The 25,334-nt window shown below is 46.4% G+C and overlaps 1 protein-coding gene across 1 annotated transcript; it reads left to right on the plus strand.

Moving 5' to 3' along the window:
- The first annotated feature begins 2,538 nt into the window (after positions 1-2,538).
- LOC121405055 lies at positions 2,539-4,711 on the plus strand. Its single transcript, XM_041595636.1, has 3 exons — positions 2,539-2,674; positions 3,515-4,191; positions 4,511-4,711. The coding sequence occupies exons 1-3, from the start codon at positions 2,539-2,541 to the stop codon at positions 4,709-4,711; spliced, it is 1,014 nt and encodes a 337-aa protein (XP_041451570.1).
- The last annotated feature ends 20,623 nt before the right edge of the window (positions 4,712-25,334 follow it).

Consider the following 25,334-nt stretch of genomic DNA (forward strand, 5'->3'; position numbering starts at 1 on the left):
CTTTCAGCAGAGGAGTCATCCAAAGCGAGAGGCAAACCAAAGTTTGACATGCCGTCGACCAGCAAGAAAACCAGCAGATCGTCATTTTCTTGCGCGAGGGCCGAAAAGTCGATCGACTCCAAGTGTGTATATTGCGGCGCCAACCATTCGATCGGAAACTGCCAGGGATTTGGGGCAATACCCGTCTTGGAGCGTTTCGAGTTCGCAAAAGGCAAGCAATTATGCATTAATTGCCTCCAATCTGGACATAGGGTATCTCAGTGCACATCCTCTAAGTGCAGAGTTTGTTCACAGAGGCATCACACCCTCTTGCATAGATACGCAGCTCAGAGCGCAGATTCAGAAAGTCAGGCAATAGGAGTACAAGCATCGTCCCATCCTGCGCAGGTGAAGCAGGCATCCAGTGAGCCCGAGCATGTCATCCTTGCCACAGCAGTGGTAAGAGTTCGGGACAGATTTGGCCAAGTTCACTTAGCAAGAGTGTTGTTGGATTCGGGTTCACAGGTCAATTTCATGACAGAAAGTCTAGCGCAATCGCTAAGGCTGGCAAGGGTCAACCGTTGTCTGACAGTGACATCTGTAGGCAAGTCAAGCTTGGTGTCGAGGAGTGAAGTCTCGACGACAATATACTCCAGGTTAAATAACCATAGTTTCGTAGCAGATTTCTGGGTTCTTAGCAGCATTACCAATCAGCAGCCTGACAGAAGTCTGCCCATTAAGCAGTGGAAAATTCCTGCGAATGTGGAGTTGGTAGATCCAGCATTCCATCGACCTCAAAGGGTAGATATGCTGATTGGAGCAGACTCGTTCTTCGATCTGTTGTGCACAGGCCAAATAAAACTGGGTGAAGGGGCACCATTGTTTCAAAAGACCCTTTTAGGTTGGGTAGCTTTAGGTCGGTGTAGCAAGCTTCTGACTGGAGAAGCCGCTTGCTGCGTCGCAACCTACTCACCGGAAGAAGACTCTCTGTCTCAAATGGTCGAAAGACTGTGGGAGATAGATGCAACGCCAGAAGAAAAACATGCTCAAACAAATTCGGCATAGCAGCTGGCATGCGAAGAGTTTTTCAAAGCCAATGTTTGCAATTTACCGACCGGAAGCTTTCAAATACCGTTGCCTTTTAAGACAGACCCAGTATCGTTGGGGTCGTCCTTCGAGGTCGCAAAACGTCGTTTCTTATCGTTAGAGCGACGAACGTTAAGAGAGAGTGAGCTGAGCGACATGTATCTCAGTTTCATGAAAGAATATATCGAGCTCGGCCATATGTCTCCGACAGACAACGCGATTCCGCCAGGACCACATTATTTTATACCACACCAGTGCGTCCTGAGGCCTGATAGCTGTTCCACCAAGCTTCGAGTCGTTTTTGACGCGTCGAGCAAGACCACAACTGGGTGGTCATTAAACGATTTACTTATGGTGGGACCTACTATTCAGAGGGAATTATTTTTATCACTCGTTCGATTTCGGGTGAATCGGTATGCTTTAACGGCAGACGTTTCGAAAATGTATAGGCAAGTGGATGTGGCCGTAAAAGACCGGAATTTCCAACTCATCGTGTGGTGAGAACATCCCACCGATCAATTGCAAATTTTTCGGTTGAACACAGTTACCTATGGTACTTCCGCAGCACCTTTCCTTGCCATTCGTTGTTTGCACGAGCTCGGTGTACGCCACAGAGACACCCACAAGAAGGGTTCTGAGGTGATCTGCAGTGATTTTTATGTAGACGACATGCTGACAGGAGCCGATGACGTAGACACGCTGAAGTCGATTTGCGATCAGGTGTCTGAGATTCTTGGCTCCGGAGGGTTTCAGCTTTCGAAATGGTTTTCGAACCATCCAGAACTAATGGATGGAAACAATGAGGAGAAATCCCTATCATTCAATGATGCCGATTCGACCAAAACATTGGGGATGAGGTGGAGTCCAAGAACAGATACGTTCCGGTATCACTTGGAAGATAGCTTCACAAACTTGAATCCGACTAAGCGCACCATTCTGTCAATTAGTGCTCGACTGTTTGATCCGCTTGGGCTACTTAGTCCAATCAGCATAACAGCGAAAATTTTCCTCCAGAAGCTGTGGCAGCTTCAGCTGGATTGGGATGAAGCCATCCCAATGTCACTGCATACAAGCTGGGAGAGGCTAAAGCTAAACTTGTGTGGTCTTGACAAAATAGCCGTGCCTCGGTACGTTATGACTAGTGGGTGCTCGTCGATTCAAGTGCATGGCTTCGCGGACGCGTCTAGTCAAGCGTATGGGTGCTGCATTTATGTGCGAGCGCTTTTCGAAGGTCAAACGTACGTTCGATTGATCGCTGGGAAAGCAAGAGTAGGTCCCCTAAAAACAAAGACCATCCCGAGGCTCGAATTGTGCGCCGCAGCGTTATTGGCGCAATTTTGGGCCTACGTAAAGCAAGTTTTGGAAAAGTGTCGAATCGAGAGCGTATTTTTCTGGACGGATTCAGAAATAACGCTACATTGGATTAAAACCCAACCGTCGTCACTTGCAGTATTTGTCTCAAATAGAGTAGCCATGATTCAGGAGCTATGTCAGGGCATTACGTGGCGTAATGTCCCATCGCTGTCGAATCCAGTGGACTTGGCGTCTCGCGGATGCGAAGTGCCTGAGCTCCTGGAGTCCATATGGCTAGAAGGTCCGACATTTTTATGTGAGCCTGAGCATTGTTGGCCAGAGAACCCGCATTTTAACATCCCAGATGATGTGAAGAACTCCGAGGCGAAACGGTCCGCCCAGGTTCTAATTGGCGCTGCGAACTCGTTTTCAAATGAAATATTTTCTCGTTTTTAGTTCGAGTTTTTGCGTATGTATACCGATTTGCTAATATCGGCAAGAACAAGGAACGTTACAGGGAGCTAACTGCAAAGTCGTCTCTAAAATTGATGGAGCTGGTTCAGCGAAGCGTCTTCTCTGAAGAGTTTAAGAAGCTGAAGAAAGGGCATTTGCTGCAACTGAGCCTGCAGATGATGGCCCCTTTTATCCAAAAAAGATCAGAGGAGGGGCGATCGTTTACACTTATCAGGGTCGGAGGAAGGCTGTTGCATGCTCCAGTGCCAATAGAGGCTAAGTTTCCGGTTCTACTTCCCGCCAAGGGTCAATACGTCGAACTCTATTTAAGCAACCTGCATTTTAAAAATTGTCACGCCAATGCAAAGACATTAGTAAGTTTGCTGAGACAACAGATTTGGCTAGTAAATGCACGTCGAGAATGCACTCGCATAGTGAGGAGATGCATCCACTGTTTTCGATACAAACCTAAATTGATGGGTCAGATTATGGGGAATCTTCCAGCAGACAGGTTTAGGGAAGGTCGTCCGTTCCTGATTTGCGGGGTAGACTTTTGTGGTCCCATCAACGTCTCGCTTCGGATTCGAGGTCGTCAGCCGCTCAAAATGTACATCGCGGTATTTGTGTGTTTCGCTTCGAAGGCCGTCCATTTAGAGCTTGTCCCAGACCTGTCGACTTATTGTTTTCTTTTATCTCTAAAAAGCTTCATCGCAAGAACGCCACGTTCCACTGAGGATGTATTCCGACAACGGGACAAATTTCGTCGGAGCCCGGAACGAGCTGCAGAGGCTTCAGGAAGCGTTCGAGGAGCAGCAGTCCAGCCTGAGGACGTTCGCGGCGGAGCAAGGGATGGAGTGGAAGTTCATCCCCCCGCGAGCACCGCACTTCGGCGGTTTATGGGAGGCGGCCGTCAAGTCGGCAAAGCTCCTGATCGTGCGGCAGGTCGCGGACGCCGCGCTCACCGAGAGCGAGGTGAGGACCGTGTTGGCCGAGGCCGAGGCCATCATGAACTCCAGGCCGCTCACTCCAGCCAGTACGGATCCAAACGACGGAGAGGTGCTTACGCCAGGCCACTTTTTGATCGGCCAGCCCCTTCGTTCGCTGCCGCAAGGGTGCGAGCCAGACGGACGGAGCAGCGGTACCACCTTTACCAAAAGGTGGCAACTACTCTCCGAGCTCAAACGACGGTTCTGGCAGGCTTGGTCGAAGGACTACGTCCACAACCTGCAGGGGCGCAGCAAATGGCAAACCCCAGAGGCCAACATCGAGGTCGGCGCCATGGTGGTGGTCCACAACGACCATACGCCGCCGCAGCAGTGGATCACCGGCAGGGTCACCAGCGTCGTCGTGGGAGCAGACGGCAAGGTCAGGGTGGCAGAGGTGCGAACAGGAGGGGGCGTGATTAGACGCCCAATCCATAAGCTGGCACTTTTGCCGATACGTTGAAGCCCGACGTGCGGTCGTTCAAGGCGGCCGGAATGTCGTTACACCATAGAATAATAGTCAATAAGTAGAAAGCAATGAAGTTATGTATGAAATGTAATGTAGTTCGTAAGGTTACGGCATGAAGTCCCGCCACTGTAAATCCAAGCAACATGTAACTACTAAACAAACAAAAATAGTTTCGAATTTTCTACATGGCGCCCGAGCAGGGACCTTGGGATTAGTTTCGTTTTTAAATTAATCGTTGTTCGACCAGAACGCTGTTCGCGAGTTAAAGCCGCAAAAAAACCGCCGAGCCAACAATCGACAATCCAGAAGGAAGATCACGGAATCCACGGAAGACCACATTGGAGACCGCCATCCACACCTACAACCGAAGCAGAACATGGACATTGAGTTGCCAACGCCCAGGGAAGTGGATTCATCCGACGACCAGGTAACAATGCCAAAGCAATAGCGGCTAAAATAATAGCGTTTAATACCTATTGGCTTGGCATTGAACAGTATTGTACATACATTCACCTACCGTTTAACTATTCGTGATAGCTGGGTAATTCGGGAAGAGTATTAGAAGGCGCCAACGACATAGTTTACCGCTCATTTCGCATTTGGTAGCATTATTTCGCATTTCGTTTCGTTCGCTGAGAAAACATTAACCCTTGGAGCGGAAAACTAATTTTCGCGCTCTTTAATGTACAGCATACGGTTCTCTTAAGTTTACGTTCGTGCAGTACCCTCGTCGTAACTTTGCTCCCGCAGCTTCGTGGTTATCCAATTCTCTAACTGGTGTCGCCCAGCTTGTCGTTTGTGACGAGAGCTGATCATCCGCTCTTATATTGTGCCAATCAATTGAAACATCGTTCGCCACTTCGTTTTTGGGTCGAACGCTGTTCTAATTTAGGTATTTGTGTGCGCTTTGACATCTAATTTTCTAGCTGTTGTCGCCGAGCTTGTCGTATGCGCCAGAGAGCTGATCATCCACTCTTATATTGCGCCACTCAATTAAACATCATTCGCCACTTAGTTTTCGGGTCGAACGCTGTTCTAATTTGGGAGTCGAGTGCGTTGCGCGCATTAGAATTGCGTTTGCTTATTGGTTCGAACTTGGTTCGAGCTCAGTGTGTCGAGCCAAACTTGGTGTTGGTTGCGTACGCTTAGCTTAGCGTTGCGCGCATTGGAACTCCAGACGTCCGTTTCGTAGGGGATCGAACGTGGGTCGAGTTTGGTTCGCCGTGACAGAGCTCGGTTGCGTTTGTTGCGTTTTTGTCTGTTCTAACTGTTGCAATCGTTGTCGCATCGAACCTAATACGTTTATACGTGGGTACTTGAATACTTTTGCCGTACTGTCAAACATTGTTCTCATTGAACGCAGTGCATTTCCTCAGGTTATCGTCGCCTTCGCTTAGCAAGTTTGAAGTTTAGAAGTTAGGAACAGCCAACGTTGGTAATTTAATCAACATGTCTAAAGATCATGATGAAGAGAAGGCAACTGGGAGCGGAATGTGTGGAAGCACGAAGCTCACAAAATTGTATGTGAGGTTGGAGAAGATAAGCGAAGATATAAATCGAATGAGGATAGCATTTGAGGAGGGTTCAATTTCGCTGGATCCATTACAAATCCAATGTCGTTTGGAAATATTGAACTCCTATATTGAAAAAGCAATGGCCCTGCAGTCCGAGATCGATGTACTAGACCCAGATAATTCAGATAGGGCGGCGTTGGAAGAAACGTGTGTGATCACAAAGGCTCTGCACATGTCGGCAGCGACCAACAGATCCCCTCAACAATACATGAATTCATGTACGACAACAAGTGCTTAATATTCTTTGAGACACTTGCCCAGTTGTTTGACATTCCTGCCGTAACCAAGCCGTCAGCGTCTGCATTGCGATCAACTATAGATACAGTGTCAGCCATTCTGGAGTCGCTTTTATCGTTAGGAGACGAGCGAGAGGTTGCTAACGCCATGATAATACATCTGCAGCTGAACTACGATGAGCTCCCTTGCTGGTCGGATTGTGCCAAAATGTTGAACCGCCGGTACCAACACCTTTCAGCAGAGGAGTCATCCAAAGCGAGAGGCAAACCAAAGTTTGACATGCCGTCGACCAGCAAGAAAACCAGCAGATCGTCATTTTCTTGCGCGAGGGCCGAAAAGTCGATCGACTCCAAGTGTGTATATTGCGGCGCCAACCATTCGATCGGAAACTGCCAGGGATTTGGGGCAATACCCGTCTTGGAGCGTTTCGAGTTCGCAAAAGGCAAGCAATTATGCATTAATTGCCTCCAATCTGGACATAGGGTATCTCAGTGCACATCCTCTAAGTGCAGAGTTTGTTCACAGAGGCATCACACCCTCTTGCATAGATACGCAGCTCAGAGCGCAGATTCAGAAAGTCAGGCAAAAAGCAGGTAAAAGCATCGTCCCATCCTGCGCAGGTGAAGCAGGCATCCAGTGAGCCCGAGCATGTCATCCTTGCCACAGCAGTGGTAAGAGTTCGGGACAGATTTGGCCAAGTTCACTTAGCAAGAGTGTTGTTGGATTCGGGTTCACAGGTCAATTTCATGACAGAAAGTCTAGCGCAATCGCTAAGGTTGGCAAGGGTCAACCGTTGTCTGACAGTGACATCTGTAGGCAAGTCAAGCTCGGTGTCGAGGAGTGTCTCGACGACAATATACTCCAGGTTAAATAACCATAGTTTCGTAGCAGATTTCTGGGTTCTTAGCAGCATTACCAATCAGCAGCCTGACAGAAGTCTGCCCATTAAGCAGTGGAAAATTCCTGCGAATGTGGAGTTGGCAGATCCAGCATTCCATCGACCTCAAAGGGTAGATATGCTGATTGGAGCAGACTCGTTCTTCGATCTGTTGTGCACAGGCCAAAAAAAACTGGGTGAAGGGGCACCGTTGTTGCAAAAGACCCTTTTAGGTTGGGTAGCTTCAGGTCGGTGTAGCAAGCTTCTGACTGGAGAAGCCGCTTGCTGCGTCGCAACCTACTCACCGGAAGAAGACTCTCTGTCTCAAATGGTCGAAAGACTGTGGGAGATAGATGCAACGCCAGAAGAAAAACATGCTGAAACAAATTCGGCAGAGCAGCTGGCATGCGAAGAGTTTTTCAAAGCCAATGTCTGCAATTTACCGACCGGAAGGTTTCAAATACCGTTGCCTTTTAAGACAGACCCAGTATCGTTGGGGTCGTCCTTCGAGGTCGCAAAACGTCGTTTCTTATCGTTAGAGCGACGAACGTTAAGAGAGAGTGAGCTGAGCGACATGTATCCCAGTTTCATGAAAGAATATATCGAGCTCGGCCATATGTCTCCGACAGACAACGCGATTCCGCCAGGACCACATTATTTTATACCACACCAGTGCGTCCAGAGGCCTGATATCTGTTCCACCAAGCTTCGAGTCGTTTTTGACGCGTCGAGCAAGACCACAACTGGGTGGTCATTAAACGATTTACTTATGGTGGGACCTACTATTCAAAGGGAATTATTTTTATCACTCGTTCGATTTCGGGTGAATCGGTATGCTTTAACGGCAGACGTTTCGAAAATGTATAGGCAAGTGGATGTGGCCGTAAAAGACCGGAATTTCCAACTCATCGTGTGGCGAGAACATCCCACCGATCAATTGCAAATTTTTCGGTTGAACACAGTTACCTATGGTACTTCCGCAGCACCTTTCCTTGCCATTCGTTGTTTGCACGAGCTCGGTGTACGCCACAGAGACACCCACAAGAAGGGTTCTGAGGTGATCTGCAGTGATTTTTATGTAGACGACATGCTGACAGGAGCCGATGACGTAGACACGCTGAAGTCGATTTGCGATCAGGTGTCTGAGATTCTTGGCTCCGGGAGGGTTTCAGCTTTCGAAATGGTTTTCGAACCATCCAGAACTAATGGATGGAAACAATGAGGAGAAATCCCTATCATTCAATGATGCCGATTCGACCAAAACATTGGGGATGAGGTGGAGTCCAAGAACAGATACGTTCCGGTATCACTTGGAAGATAGCTTCACAAACTTGAATCCGACTAAGCGCACCATTCTGTCAATTTGTGCTCGACTGTTTGATCCGCTTGGGCTACTTAGTCCAATCAGCATAACAGCGAAAATTTTCCTCCAGAAGCTGTGGCAGCTTCAGCTGGATTGGGATGAAGCCATCCCAATGTCACTGCATACAAGCTGGGAGAGGCTAAAGCTAAACTTGTGTGGTCTTGACAAAATAGCCGTGCCTCGGTACGTTATGGCTAGTGGGTGCTCGTCGATTCAAGTGCATGGCTTCGCGGACGCGTCTGTCAGTCAAGCGTATGGGTGCTGCATTTATGTGCGAGCGCTTTTCGAAGGTCAAACGTACGTTCGATTGATCGCTGGGAAAGCAAGAGTAGCTCCCCTAAAAACAAAGACCATCCCGAGGCTCGAATTGTGCGCCGCAGCGTTATTGGCGCAATTTTGGGCCTACGTAAAGCAAGTTTTGGAAAAGTGTCGAATCGAGAGCGTATTTTTCTGGACGGATTCAGAAATAACGCTACATTGGATTAAAACCCAACCGTCGTCACTTGCAGTATTTGTCTCAAATAGAGTAGCCATGATTCAGGAGCTATGTCAGGGCATTACGTGGCGTCATGTTCCATCGCTGTCGAATCCAGTGGACTTGGCGTCTCGCGGATGCGAAGTGCCTGAGCTCCTGGAGTCCATATGGCTAGAAGGTCCGAAATTTTTATGTGAGCCTGAGCATTGTTGGCCAGAGAACCCGCATTTTAACATCCCAGATGATGTGAAGAACTCCGAGGCGAAACGGTCCGCCTAGGTTCTAATTGGCGTTGCGAACTCGTTTTCAAATGAAATATTTTCTCGTTTTTCGTCGTACCCCAAATTAGTTCGAGTTTTTGCGTATGTATACCGATTTGCTAATATCGGCAAGAACAAGGAACGTTACAGGGAGCTAACTGCAAAGGAGTTGCAGCAATCGTCTCTAAAATTGATGGAGCTGGTTCAGCGAAGCGTCTTCTCTGAAGAGTTTAAGAAGCTGAAGAAAGGGCATACGCTGCAACTGAGCCTGCAGATGATGGCCCCTTTTATCCAAAAAAGATCAGAGGAGGGGCGATCGTTTACACTTATCAGGGTCGGAGGAAGGCTGTTGCATGCTCCAGTGCCAATAGAGGCTAAGTTTCCGGTTCTACTTCCCGCCAAGAGTCAATACGTCGAACTCTATTTAGGCAACCTGCATTTTAAAAATTGTCACGCCAATGCAAAGACATTAGTAAGTTTGCTGAGACAAGAGATTTGGCTAGTAAATGCACGTCGAGAATGCACTCGCATAGTGAGGAGATGCATCCACTGTTTTCGATACAAACCTAAATTGATGGGTCAGATTATGGGGAATCTTCCAGCAGACAGGTTTAGGGAAGGTCGTCCGTTCCTGATTTGCGGGGTAGACTTTTGTGGTCCCATCAACGTCTCGCTTCGGATTCGAGGTCGTCAGCCGCTCAAAATGTACATCGCGGTATTTGTGTGTTTCGCTTCGAAGGCCGTCCATTTAGAGCTTGTCCCAGACCTGTCGACTAATTGTTTTCTTTTATCTCTAAAAAGCTTCATCGCAAGAACGCCACGTTCCGCTGAGGATGTATTCCGATAACGGGACAAATTTCGTCGGAGCCCGGAACGAGCTGCAGAGGCTTCAGGAAGCGTTCGAGGAGCAGCAGTCCAGCCTGAGGACGTTCGCGGCGGAGCAAGGGATGGAGTGGAAGTTCATCCCCCCGCGAGCACCGCACTTCGGCGGTTTATGGGAGGCGGCCGTCAAGTCGGCAAAGCTCCTGATCGTGCGGCAGGTCGCGGACGCCGCGCTCACCGAGAGTGAGGTGAGGACCGTGTTGGCCGAGGCCGAGGCCATCATGAACTCCAGGCCGCTCACTCCAGCCAGTACGGATCCAAACGACGGAGAGGTGCTTACGCCAGGCCACTTTTTGATCGGCCAGCCCCTTCGTTCGCTGCCGCAAGGGTGCGAGCCAGACGGACGGAGCAGCGGTACCACCTTTACCAAAAGGTGGCAACTACTCTCCGAGCTCAAACGACGGTTCTGGCAGGCTTGGTCGAAGGACTACGTCCACAACCTGCAGGGACGCAGCAAATGGCAAACCCCAGAGGCCAACATCGAGGTCGGCGCCATGGTGGTGGTCCACCACGACCATACGCCGCCGCAGCAGTGGATCACCGGCAGGGTCACCAGCGTCGTCGTGGGAGCAGACGGCAAGGTCAGGGTGGCAGAGGTGCGAACAGGAGGGGGCGTGATTAGACGCCCAATCCATAAGCTGGCACTTTTGCCGATACGTTGAAGCCCGACGTGCGGTCGTTCAAGGCGGCCGGAATGTCGTTACACCATAGAATAATAGTCAATAAGTAGAAAGCAATGAAGTTATGTATGAAATGTAATGTAGTTCGTAAGGTTACGGCATGAAGTCCCGCCACTGTAAATCCAAGCAACATGTAACTACTAAACAAACAAAAATAGTTTCGAATTTTCTACATGGCGCCCGAGCAGGGACCTTGGGATTAGTTTCGTTTTTAAATTAATCGTTGTTCGACCAGAACGCTGTTCGCGAGTTAAAGCCGCGAAAAAACCGCCGAGCCAACAATCGACAATCCGGAAGGAAGATCACGGAATCCACGGAAGACCACATTGGAGACCGCCATCCACACCTACAACCGAAGCAGAACATGGACATTGAGTTGCCAACGCCCAGGGAAGTGGATTCATCCGACGACCAGGTAACAATGCCAAAGCAATAGCGGCTAAAATAATAGCGTTTAATACCTATTGGCTTGGCATTGAACAGTATTGTACATACATTCACCTACCGTTTAATTATTCGTGATAGCTGGGTAATTCGGGAAGAGTATTAGAAGGCGCCAACGACATAGTTTACCGCTCATTTCGCATTTGGTAGCATTATTTCGCATTTCGTTTCGTTCGCTGAGAAAACATTGACCCTTGGAGCGGAAAACTAATTTTCGCGCTCTTTAATGTACAGCATACGGTTCTCTTAAGTTTACGTTCGTGCAGTACCCTCGTCGTAACTTTGCTCCCGCAGCTTCGTGGTTATCCAATTCTCTAACTGGTGTCGCCCAGCTTGTCGTTTGTGACGAGAGCTGATCATCCGCTCTTATATTGTGCCAATCAATTAAAACATCGTTCGCCACTTCGTTTTTGGGTCGAACGCTGTTCTAATTTAGGTATTTGTGTGCGCTTTGACATCTAATTTTCTAGCTGTTGTCGCCGAGCTTGTCGTATGCGCCAGAGAGCTGATCATCCGCTCTTATATTGCGCCACTCAATTAAACATCATTCGCCACTTAGTTTTCGGGTCGAACGCTGTTCTAATTTGGGAGTCGAGTGCGTTGCGCGCATTAGAATTGCGTTTGCTTATTGGTTCGAACTTGGTTCGAGCTCAGTGTGTCGAGCCAAACTTGGTGTTGGTTGCGTACGCTTAGCTTAGCGTTGCGCGCATTGGAACTCCAGACGTCCGTTTCGTAGGGGATCGAACGTGGGTCGAGTTTGGTTCGCCGTGACAGAGCTCGGTTGCGTTTGTTGCGTTTTTGTCTGTTCTAACTGTTGCAATCGTTGTCGCATCGAACCTAATACGTTTATACGTGGGTACTTGAATACTTTTGCCGTACTGTCAAACATTGTTCTCATTGAACGCAGTGCATTTCCTCAGGTTATCGTCGCCTTCGCTTAGCAAGTTTGAAGCTTAGAAGTTAGGAACAGCCAACGTTGGTAATTTAATCAACATGTCTAAAGATCATGATGAAGAGAAGGCAACTGGGAGCGGAATGTGTGGAAGCACGAAGCTCACAAAATTGTATGTGAGGTTGGAGAAGATAAGCGAAGATATAAATCGAATGAGGATAGCATTTGAGGAGGGTTCAATTGCTGGATCCATTACATCCAATGTCGTTTGGAATTGACTCCTATATGAAAAGCTGGCCCTCAGTCCAGTCGATGCAGACCCAGATAATTCAGATAGGGCGGCGTTGGAAGAAACGTGTGTGATCACAAAGGCTCTGTACATGTCGGCAGCGACCAACAGATCCCCTCAACCATACATGAATTCAGCACCCACACACCACCACTCCAATTTGCCAAAATTGAAGTTGCCGAAGTTCAGCGGCAAGCATGCGGATTACAAACAGTTTATTAGTCTGTTTGAAAGTTTGGTAGATTCCGACCCGTCGTTGTCCAATATAGAGAAGTTCAACCATCTCATATCGTGCTTGTCCGATGAAGCCTTGGGAACCGTTAAGGCGTTCCAAATGTCAGATGCCAACTATCCAAAGGCGTTAGAAAGTTTGAAGAGGGTGTACGACAACAAGTGCTTAATATTCTTTGAGACACTTGCCCAGTTGTTTGACATTCCTGCCGTAACCAAGCCGTCAGCGTCTGCATTGCGATCAACTATAGATACAGTGTCAGCCATTCTGGAGTCGCTTTTATCGTTAGGAGACGATCGAGAGGTTGCTAACGCCATGATAATACATCTGCAGCTGAACTACGATGAGCTCCCTTGCTGGTCGGATTGTGCAAAAATGTTGAACCGCCGGTACCAACACCTTTCAGCAGAGGAGTCATCCAAAGCGAGAGGCAAACCAAAGTTTGACATGCCGTCGACCAGCAAGAAAACCAGCAGATCGTCATTTTCTTGCGCGAGGGCCGAAAAGTCGATCGACTCCAAGTGTGTATATTGCGGCGCCAACCATTCGATCGGAAACTGCCAGGGATTTGGGGCAATACCCGTCTTGGAGCGTTTCGAGTTCGCAAAAGGCAAGCAATTATGCATTAATTGCCTCCAATCTGGACATAGGGTATCTCAGTGCACATCCTCTAAGTGCAGAGTTTGTTCACAGAGGCATCACACCCTCTTGCATAGATACGCAGCTCAGAGCGCAGATTCAGAAAGTCAGGCAATAGGAGTACAAGCATCGTCCCATCCTGCGCAGGTGAAGCAGGCATCCAGTGAGCCCGAGCATGTCATCCTTGCCACAGCAGTGGTAAGAGTTCGGGACAGATTTGGCCAAGTTCACTTAGCAAGAGTGTTGTTGGATTCGGGTTCACAGGTCAATTTCATGACAGAAAGTCTAGCGCAATCGCTAAGGTTGGCAAGGGTCAACCGTTGTCTGACAGTGACATCTGTAGGCAAGTCAAGCTCGGTGTCGAGGAGTGTCTCGACGACAATATACTCCAGGTTAAATAACCATAGTTTCGTAGCAGATTTCTGGGTTCTTAGCAGCATTACCAATCAGCAGCCTGACAGAAGTCTGCCCATTAAGCAGTGGAAAATTCCTGCGAATGTGGAGTTGGCAGATCCAGCATTCCATCGACCTCAAAGGGTAGATATGCTGATTGGAGCAGACTCGTTCTTCGATCTGTTGTGCACAGGCCAAATAAAACTGGGTGAAGGGGCACCATTGTTGCAAAAGACCCTTTTAGGTTGGGTAGCTTCAGGTCGGTGTAGCAAGCTTCTGACTGGAGAAGCCGCTTGCTGCGTCGCAACCTACTCACCGGAAGAAGACTCTCTGTCTCAAATGGTCGAAAGACTGTGGGAGATAGATGCAACGCCAGAAGAAAAACATGCTCAAACAAATTCGGCAGAGCAGCTGGCATGCGAAGAGTTTTTCAAAGCCAATGTCTGCAATTTACCGACCGGAAGGTTTCAAATACCGTTGCCTTTTAAGACAGACCCAGTATCGTTGGGGTCGTCCTTCGAGGTCGCAAAACGTCGTTTCTTATCGTTAGAGCGACGAACGTTAAGAGAGAGTGAGCTGAGCGACATGTATCTCAGTTTCATGAAAGAATATATCGAGCTCGGCCATATGTCTCCGACAGACAACGCGATTCCGCCAGGACCACATTATTTTATACCACACCAGTGCGTCCAGAGGCCTGATATCTGTTCCACCAAGCTTCGAGTCGTTTTTGACGCGTCGAGCAAGACCACATCTGGGTGGTCATTAAACGATTTACTTATGGTGGGACCTACTATTCAGAGGGAATTATTTTTATCACTCGTTCGATTTCGGGTGAATCGGTATGCTTTAACGGCAGACGTTTCGAAAATGTATAGGCAAGTGGATGTGGCCGTAAAAGACCGGAATTTCCAACTCATCGTGTGGCGAGAACATCCCACCGATCAATTGCAAATTTTTCGGTTGAACACAGTTACCTATGGTACTTCCGCAGCACCTTTCCTTGCCATTCGTTGTTTGCACGAGCTCGGTGTACGCCACAGAGACACCCACAAGAAGGGTTCTGAGGTGATCTGCAGTGATTTTTATGTAGACGACATGCTGACAGGAGCCGATGACGTAGACACGCTGAAGTCGATTTGCGATCAGGTGTCTGAGATTCTTGGCTCCGGAGGGTTTCAGCTTTCGAAATGGTTTTCGAACCATCCAGAACTAATGGATGGAAACAATGAGGAGAAATCCCTATCATTCAATGATGCCGATTCGACCAAAACATTGGGGATGAGGTGGAGTCCAAGAACAGATACGTTCCGGTATCACTTGGAAGATAGCTTCACAAACTTGAATCCGACTAAGCGCACCATTCTGTCAATTAGTGCTCGACTGTTTGATCCGCTTGGGCTACTTAGTTTAATCAGCATAACAGCGAAAATTTTCCTCCAGAAGCTGTGGCAGCTTCAGCTGGATTGGGATGAAGCCATCCCAATGTCACTGCATACAAGCTGGGAGAGGCTAAAGCTAAACTTGTGTGGTCTTGACAAAATAGCCGTGCCTCGGTACGTTATGGCTAGTGGGTGCTCGTCGATTCAAGTGCATGGCTTCGCGGACGCGTCTAGTCAAGCGTATGGGTGCTGCATTTATGTGCGAGCGCTTTTCGAAGGTCAAACGTACGTTCGATTGATCGCTGGGAAAGCAAGAGTAGGTCCCCTAAAAACAAAGACCATCCCGAGGCTCGAATTGTGCGCCGCAGCGTTATTGGCGCAATTTTGGGCCTACGTAAAGCAAGTTTTGGAAAAGTGTCGAATCGAGAGCGTATTTTTCTGGACGGATTCAGAAATAACGCTACATTGGATTAAAACCCAACCGTCGTCACTTGCAGTATTTGTCTCAAATAGAGTAGCCATGATTCAGGAGCTATGTCAGGGCATTACGTGGCGTCATGTTCCATCGCTGTCTCGCGGATGCGAAGTGCCTGAGCTCCTGGAGTCCATATGGCTAGAAGGTCCGAAATTTTTATGTGAGCCTGAGCATTGTTGGCCAGAGAACCCGCATTTTAACATCCCAGATGATGTGAAGAACTCCGAGGCGAAACGGTCCGCCCAGGTTCTAATTGGCGTTGCGAACTCGTTTTCAAATGAAATATTTTCTCGTTTTTCGTCGTACCCCAAATTAGTTCGAGTTTTTGCAAGGAACGTTACAGGGAGCTAACTGCAAAGGAGTTGCAGCAATCGTCTCTAAAATTGATGGAGCTGGTTCAGCGAAGCGTCTTCTCTGAAGAGTTTAAGAAGCTGAAGAAAGGGCATTTGCTGCAACTGAGCCTGCAGATGATGGCCCCTTTTATCCAAAAAAGATCAGAGGAGGGGCGATCGTTTACACTTATCAGGGTCGGAGGAAGGCTGTTGCATGCTCCAGTGCCAATAGAGGCTAAGTTTCCGGTTCTACTTCCCGCCAAGAGTCAATACGTCGAACTCTATTTAGGCAACCTGCATTTTAAAAATTGTCACGCCAATGCAAAGACATTAGTAAGTTTGCTGAGACAAGAGATTTGGCTAGTAAATGCACGTCGAGAATGCACTCGCATAGTGAGGAGATGCATCCACTGTTTTCGATACAAACCTAAATTGATGGGTCAGATTATGGGGAATCTTCCAGCAGACAGGTTTAGGGAAGGTCGTCCGTTCCTGATTTGCGGGGTAGACTTTTGTGGTCCCATCAACGTCTCGCTTCGGATTCGAGGTCGTCAGCCGCTCAAAATGTACATCGCGGTATTTGTGTGTTTCGCTTCGAAGGCCGTCCATTTAGAGCTTGTCCCAGACCTGTCGACTAATTGTTTTCTTTTATCTCTAAAAAGCTTCATCGCAAGAACGCCACGTTCCGCTGAGGATGTATTCCGACAACGGGACAAATTTCGTCGGAGCCCGGAACGAGCTGCAGAGGCTTCAGGAAGCGTTCGAGGAGCAGCAGTCCAGCCTGAGGACGTTCGCGGCGGAGCAAGGGATGGAGTGGAAGTTCATCCCCCCGCGAGCACCGCACTTCGGCGGTTTATGGGAGGCGGCCGTCAAGTCGGCAAAGCTCCTGATCGTGCGGCAGGTCGCGGACGCCGCGCTCACCGAGAGCGAGGTGAGGACCGTGTTGGCCGAGGCCGAGGCCATCATGAACTCCAGGCCGCTCACTCCAGCCAGTACGGATCCAAACGACGGAGAGGTGCTTACGCCAGGCCACTTTTTGATCGGCCAGCCCCTTCGTTCGCTGCCGCAAGGGTGCGAGCCAGACGGACGGAGCAGCGGTACCACCTTTACCAAAAGGTGGCAACTACTCTCCGAGCTCAAACGACGGTTCTGGCAGGCTTGGTCGAAGGACTACGTCCACAACCTGCAGGGACGCAGCAAATGGCAAACCCCAGAGGCCAACATCGAGGTCGGCGCCATGGTGGTGGTCCACAACGACCATACGCCGCCGCAGCAGTGGATCACCGGCAGGGTCACCAGCGTCGTCGTGGGAGCAGACGGCAAGGCCAGGGTGGCAGAGGTGCGAACAGGAGGGGGCGTGATTAGACGCCCAATCCATAAGCTGGCATTTTTGCCGATACGTTGAAGCCCGACGTGCGGTCGTTCAAGGCGGCCGGAATGTCGTTACACCATAGAATAATAGTCAATAAGTAGAAAGCAATGAAGTTATGTATGAAATGCAATGTAGTTCGTAAGGTTACGGTATGAAGTCCCGCCACTGTAAATCCAAGCAACATGTAACTACACGCCCGCAGCATAGCCGACAAGCGATGCGTGGGAATAAAGCACTCGTAAATTGAACTTCGTTTCGCACGGTTTATTTTTGATCGCCCTTTATCGCCGCCCACAGCTCTGGTCTGTACTGCTAATTCCCGCGTCTCAAGCCTAAGTAAAGGCATCAAACAAACAAACAAAAATAGTTTCGAATTTTCTACAACGCCAAATTAACGCACCTATACACAAAAAAATAGAGGTTTCCTGAGTTTTTAAAGTCAAAATTTCGTAAAAAATACCGCACAAAAATCATAATTTTTTCATTTCAATGCTTTATATTTCCCAGACGGTAAGCTGAAATCACAAAGTGTTTGGGCTAAACTTCAAGCTGTTTTAATTATCTTTTCAAAATAGCAAAGTTCTTTACAACCAGATGTAAGAAAAAAAATACAAGACTTCAAAAATTCTTAAAAAAAAAGTTCTGCCATAGATAAAAAACCATAATTCTTTAAAAAATTTTAAAGCCCCATATCTATAAGAAAAAGTTGGTTTTGATCCTTGAGGAAAAAAAAGTTCGATTTTGTCGAGTAGTGAGAGGAAATCTTTGCATCGTACTGCGAAACTTCTTTGCTGTATGTATGACTCCAATATTCCATGGATGTTCTGTGGAAGTAATATTTTGATTTTGTGGATTAAGCCATCTAACCAAACGCGGTCGAAAGCCTGGGCGACATCCAGAAAAATAGCAGAGCAATATTCAGTCTATCAAATGCATTTCATATCTCAGAGGTTATACGGTTTACTTGTTCAATGGTTCCGTGTTTTTCGCGAAATCCAAATTGGTGAGTTGGGATGGCACCGTTGATGTGTAAGTGTTGTTTGATACGATTCAGGAGCAGCTTTTCAAATATCTTTGATAGGCAAGGCAGTAGGCTGATAGGTCTATATGATGATGGCTTGGACTTGTCTTTTCCGTCTTTATGGATCATTGTGATGACTGATTTCCTCCATTCTTTAGGATAAAAGCCCCATTTCATCATGCTGTTGAATATCACAGTAAGGAAATACACTGCACAGCTCGGCAATTCTATGATCATTTTAGGGGAGATGAAATCGTGGCCAGGAGCTTTCTTTTGCTTTGAGATTTGGTCTTTAATGACCCTTGTGACTTCTCCTGATTGGAATATGATAGGCGGAGTAGCTTCGGGATTGTTGGTTGGTGGGAGCACAAAGCTATTTGTTGCTGGGTGTGGTTTGAAGACGTTTTCTAGATGGACGGCAAATGTATTTGCCTTCTCTTTGTTGCTGCGAGCCCACTCTCCTGTTTGTGTACGCAAAGGTGATTCACTCTCGATTGGTGAGCACATGCCTGATTTTGCTTTCCACAGTGGGAATAGTTTGCTAGTTGGGGAAAGTTGCTCCATATAGGATATTTGAGCTCGGGTTTTTCATCTTCTAGGGCTCTGCGTGGTAGGTGGTTGGCTATATTTAGCCGCTCTTTCGGGGCAGGTGATCTGTGTGCTTGCCACTCTCGGCGAAGCCTTCTTTTATCGCGTAGCAGAACTTCAATGTGCCTAGAAGTACGACTGCTGTTGGAAAGTTTATTAGATGCTAATATTGGTTTTGAGTGTTTTACCGCCAGTGACATTGAGGATACCAATGCTTCGACTAACCTATCAATGTCATCTTTACAATTAATGTTTGGGCAGCTATCAATATGAGAGCTTATGTACTTCCTGTATTTGAGCCAATCCGTTTTGCTAGAAGTTAGAAAGTGTGGGCGTTCCGAAAGCTGTGGATGGTCGTAAAGGTGAAGTAGAATGGGCGAGTGATCCGATGATAGATCTGTTAAGTGATCTACATTAATCTGAGCTTGCAGCACCCTTCGTGCAACTGCAAAATCAATCAAGTCGGGTTGCTTGTTTGGATCTGTGGGCCAATATGTGGGCTTGCCCGGAGAGATAAAGTCTAGTTTGTTTCGTGGGGTTATTATAGCGTTATATAGTTGTCTTTCTTTCGGGTTGGTAAGTCTAGATCCCCAATGGCTGCTATAAATCGGTCATCTAGTAGGTCGAAGAATGATACAAATTCTGTTTCGGAAATGCAGAAGCGTGGTGGGCAGTATACTGCGGCTAGGTTTGGTAGCTGCTCTGAATTTCAGTATGAATTGCTGTTGCCTGTAGATAAGGTGCAGCAAATGAAGGCAATGGATAATGCCTCCTGGAGTCGTAGTTGATGGTATATATGGTAAGTTTTGTCGGACGACCGGGTCTCGAGCTGCAGTTATTTGTTGGTTTAGGCGAGTTTTCAATTCTTTATAGACAAGACCTCTATAGTTGTCAGTATGGTTTCACCCACAGTTGCTACATTTTAAGGCAGATGGGTGCCTCATTGAGATGAACATCACCACAGGCAACGCAGACTGCCCGTAGAGTGCAATAAGTTTTCGTGTGTCCATATTCCTGGCAATTTGTGCATTGGACAGGTCCATTTCTTTCCTCAACGGTGATCCTACGGTGCAGTAGATATTGAAGCTTGTATATTGGGTGAACTTCATTTTTACTTATATGTATACTTTCAGGTGTCAGTTCTACTTTGAACATTGGCTGGGGAATTTTATTTCTATTTATTATGTTCATAGCCATTTTGACTTCGAAGCCCTGATCGTTAAGTCCATCTATTATCTCATTGATTGGGACTGTTGGTTCGATTCCTTTGATAACCACTTGTAATCCTTTGCTACTTTTAAGCTGGTAGGTGTAGTAATTCATTTTTTCATTTTCGAGGTATTTCGCAACTGATCGATAGTTTTGTTCGTCATTGACATGTATTTTTGTTTCATTAATGTTACCCCTTTTTATGGACGTGACATAGAATGTGTATGCGCTAATTTTATTAGGAATTTTTTTGACCAGTCTACCAGATGGCGGTCTTAATTTGTTGGCCTTGGGTGCTCGGGCGATCTCATCTTCATTTGGTACACTTAGTATTGCAAATCTATTGTTTGTTAGTGCCTTATGTGGCCCAGTGTTCTCGGCTATTTCAGTTATTTTAACTGCATTGTTGTTCTTCGCATTTTGTTGGCACAATTTTCTTTTGATTTGCACATAGCGATCGAGCCCAGTCTGAATAAACGCTCCGTTGGCATTTTTCGAACTCATTGGTTGGGAGAGGTGGGGCTTGTCGCAGTGGATCGACAGTATCGGGCGCTGAGCAATTGAAGTGGTTGATGTCGTTGTTGTGGTCGAAGACACAGTTTTGAGCGAGGGCATTGTACTAGTTGTTGTCGATATTAGCAAATCGTTGGTTAGGAGTACGAGTCGGGGGATAGGCACTGAGCACTCCATGACCCACTTTGCAATGCAGGGGAGAGAGAGCGTGCTCCCTCCTCGTTCACTTGCAGTGATGCAGTTTTTTTTTGTACTGCTGCCTTTGTTGTCGGGCTTGGCTCATTTTGGCTTTGGTTACAGTGCTTGTGCTCTTTACCGAGCTGGTGCTCTTATACGTTGACATTTGTTTTTTTCTATTATTTCTATTCATTTTTATTACACGATTGGATGGTATGCATGGGCAGCACGATCACTAGTACCCATGCCTACCCCGAGCGCTTTTTCTCGAATTAATTTATGATTAATCGCGATTAATTGATTTTCACGGTGGAGCGATACAAAAATACTTCTGAAGTCGTTGACGGTTGACGGTTGCACCGCATGAATGACATATAAAAATATGCTGGTACTGTTAACACTGAAATTTGTTTCAATTTGAATTCATTTGTTACAAAACATGTGATAAATTAAGAACCGCTCAACCGATTTTGTGCAAACTTTACACAAACCATCTACTAAATAGTCCGAACAAAGGCTAAACATTTAGTTTAGATAGGTGAGCCCGTTCTTGAATTATAAAGTTACAATGAAAAGTGGCATCAACTTTTATATATATAGATTTGTCAAGACGATATAATTTGATATCCTCCTCTAAACAACCCAATTCGGTCTTACATACGGACATACGAATCGCTTTCTATCTACGAAAACAATCTCGATCGTGGCCGGCACCTTTCCCGTGCAACTAATAAACTAAACATATTCAACTAAAACCATCGTCTTATATATATATATATATTGTCTTTTTGTGTGGTGTCCGAGCGCTCTCCAGCCCATTCACTTGGCTGGCAAGAGACTCGTTGAGCTCGTTGAGTGCCACAGATCCACCCAACTTTATCGCCTCAGTCACAATGCCCACAGCTTCATATCCGATCCCAATATCGCCCGGGCCGTTTAAGACTACCAACCCAATTTTCAAAGATTTCCTGCTTCCCTCACCAGTCACTTGCACGGTGCCAAATCCAATGGCCGATTCTGACGTCGGTTCCGCACGGTTGAAGTTTGCCTTGGCTACGGGCAGGCTGACTCACTTCGACAAGAAACTCAATGCTCCAGATGCTCGCACGCTAACCCATTCGCTATCTCAAGTCCATCGAGAAATAGTCCGAGACATGTGGGCGTAGGTTAAGAAGGAGTTAGGACCTGTTCCGCAGTGCTGGCGACTGCGAATCCCAAAATCAAGCTGAAGTTCAAGACCCCTACTGTCACTGCAACGGCGCAACTAGCCGTCCAGGCGCCTACGTCCAGCGGTTGCCGCCTTTCTCCGTGTGAGACGGAAGTTTTCAGCAGGGACTACCAGCAATGGCACACGTCCCGAGACCTTAATATAGCCATCTACGTCAATAAAACGAGATTGGCTCCGATGGAAAAGCTATACCACCTTAATCAGAAAAAGAGCGGTGTCGCAAAGTGTCACAGGCTCCGCTCACGAATGAGGGCTTCGATTTCGCCTAGCATGCCCTCCGTGAGCGGTTCCAAAATATGAGGCTGATACTCAAAGTCCAGCTGATGCACTAACCCTACAGTATATAGATGTACCAGTTCATACACCGAACGTGTCGCAGCTGAGTTTTCTGTCCCAGCACCCCCAGGACTTCGGCTTGGGTGCTGGGACCATTCAGCTGTGGTGCTGAGACGTTCGGGTCGTGGGCCTGAGACGTTCGGCATTTTTTCGACATGTTCGATTAATGACGAGATGCGAAAGCAAGCCGAGAATTGCAAGTGTATGTGTGTACACAGACACGAAAAAATATTTATGAATTCTTATTTTCCGAAACCGTTTTGAGTTCCGTTACCAGGTTACGTAAATGTGTGTGCGCCATGTATTCACACATACTGTGCTTGTGTGTGGGCTCTACAATTTTTTGCCGCTTGAACTGAATTTCGGTTTTTCGTTTTGATTTGAGGGTTGTTCTAGCGACGGGCGCGCGGGATATTTATTCCATTCTCTTTAAGGCTAGCCTTTGCCTCTGCTTTCGGCTTCGTAAATGCCTCGGCCCGCGTCGAGTCGAGCGACAGAATACGCCAATCGCATCTCGTCATTAATCGAACATGTCGAAAAAATGCCGAACGTCTCAGAAAACTCAGCTGCGACACGTTTGGTGTATGAACTGGCACATCTATATACTGTATGGTTAGTGGCTGAAGATACCTTTCAGTCTACTGTAGTATGCACACATAGCCAATACCCACTGTACCAAGTGTACTTAAGGGGAACACACTGTAACACTTTGTTGCAGTGTTTATGTAATTAAAAGTCCCAGACATAACTTGAGCTATCGTATTACGATCGCCCAAGAATGTCTCGAGCGACATAAGTGCAGCGTCAACATATTCCCATGACTTGACGGCACATGCATACACACATACATATACATTTTCCCTCGCGCCCTCGCTGTCAGCAGCGCTGGGCATATACACATATATATATACATTAAATACATAAATGCTGCCGCTCCGCTGCCGGCGTTCCTGGCAGCGCAGCTACGCTGGCCCTCAGCCAAGTAGAATTTAAGAAACATACAAAAGATCATTCAATAAAATTATATCAGAAATGACGGATGTCTTTTCTTTAAAATCCCTATCTCTGGAGGTTATATTTACATGGCGACCGTGACAAGGGAGAAAAAAAAAATATAAATAATTCTGCAAAAACAGTTTTCACGCAAAAACAAAAGAAAATGTGCATTTAAAATACACTTCCAAATACACTTCCAAATGTAATTTTTATCAGCTGAAAATCAAATCGTCCAATAAAAACAAAAGAAAATGTGCATTTAAAATACACTTCCAAATGACCGTGAACAGTGAGACCCAAAAATAATCCTGCGTATCCAAATTGCCTCTAATAAATTACTGGATTTTCATAAAAAAAAAAAAAATTTAAACAAGAAGCGTGCTGACATAAAAGAAGATAAAGACCTGAAAAGGCACCGACAGCGCTACATAGAGCGTACGACGAATACCTGTGCGATGACCGGCACCGGAACCGCCTGAGCCCAGAGGCCCAGGACATCAGCAGCCGAAAAATAAATTCGCGTGAGAGGCCTAACGCCCCTTACGCCACCGGTGGATGCCAATCTGGAATCAGATTTAATAAACGCTGCTCCCCTCGAGCAAAGGGACAAGCCAAGCCTACAGGAGGCTCTGGAGGCTTGTCCAACCGATGGACCACGCCCACTCACAATAGCTGAGTACCGGGCACGCCAACAGCCGCAACAGCCCAAGCCAAAGAAGAAGCGGGGAGGGAAGCGAATTAAACTGCTCCGGGAACGTAGGTTGGTCAAAGACCTACTACGGACAGAAAAAATCAACGAGGACCAGGAAAAATTGAAAACCCAACTGGAGGAACTCAACAACAAACTTTGCGATGCAAAGTAACGCAATAAAGGCTGCATTTTGCCAATGCCTGAATTGCCAATAATTTAAACTTCTACCCACAAGTCGATGCGTAACACGCTGCTTGTAAACTACTAATATCTGTTAGGCTTTCACTAAAAACATAGGACTGATAAAAAAAAAAACCAATGTAAATCAGCCCTATGCCCTAACACTCTATCTTCATATTTTCAAAAATTAGTTTTTTTTTCAAAAATTTTACATTTTTTTTTGAAATTAGATTTGAAATTTGATTTGATATTGAATATAAAAAAAAAAAACAAAAACAATAAAAAAAAAAAAATATATTTAAAGCATCTCAAAAACTAATATGAATGAAAGACAATACTATAAGTAAGTTAGGAAATGACACCAAAAATAAGCCATATATAAATGGCATACTTTTTCATAGAGAAACAGGGATTGTCACCAACATGGGTTTAGTAGACACCAAGACAGTGGATTCCACTGCAAATGTAATTAATAAAGTAGAATCAAAAGAAATTGATTTAGGCTTTACTAATACCCTGTTGATAATAATTGTTGTTATTTTGTGTGCTAACGTCTTTTTCAAAATTTATAAACTGCACAATAAATGCCTTAAAAAGAAATATTTGAGTAAGGCTAATGATTTGGACAAAATATAGAATTTGAAAAGGAAAAATAAAATGACAACTCTAAACGCAATTAGGAATGTTTATAACAGGGACCCAAATTTTAAAAACAGAATTCTACAATTGGTCTCAACGACCCCAAGGAGCATATTAGAGCTCGAATATATGTACATGAGTACATTTCATTTAGAATTTTCGCCGTTAATAGACTGTTCAAAAACACAAAAAGCAATTGTGTTAACTACCATTCCAGGTATCGCGGTAAAATCAGTAATAAAAGAGCATTCCATTCTAGGCAGGGTCATCGACTTCGTAATATTTAAATCTTAAAATCGGGAATTTTGGTTAATGATGTCAGATTGTCTTCCATTTGGAATGAACAACATAGAAACACCACATGGCCTGGCTTACGATCTGCGCTAAAGTCTGTACTCTTAGAGCAGAGTTCGATAAGTCCTATAAATGCTTAACGCAAAACAGACCTACTCAAAATAGTACGGTCATTAAACATGTAACCAACCTAGTTGAAATCTATAATGAGATCAGAGAGCTTTTTCTAACAAATAAACAAAGACTTGACGATATACAGTGGTTCCAAGCAACAGACGTTTTCAAACGTCTAAGAGAACGATTGGTTACCGTTAAAGAAAAGCTCAATTTGGACATACATATACCAACAATTCTCAACACAGCAGCGACATATATACCAGCTGCAGAATCGGGATCAAGGC

Source organism: Drosophila obscura, unplaced genomic scaffold, assembly GCF_018151105.1.
Source record: "Drosophila obscura isolate BZ-5 IFL unplaced genomic scaffold, ASM1815110v1 contig_137, whole genome shotgun sequence".
Classification (NCBI taxonomy): Eukaryota; Metazoa; Arthropoda; class Insecta; order Diptera; family Drosophilidae; genus Drosophila; species Drosophila obscura.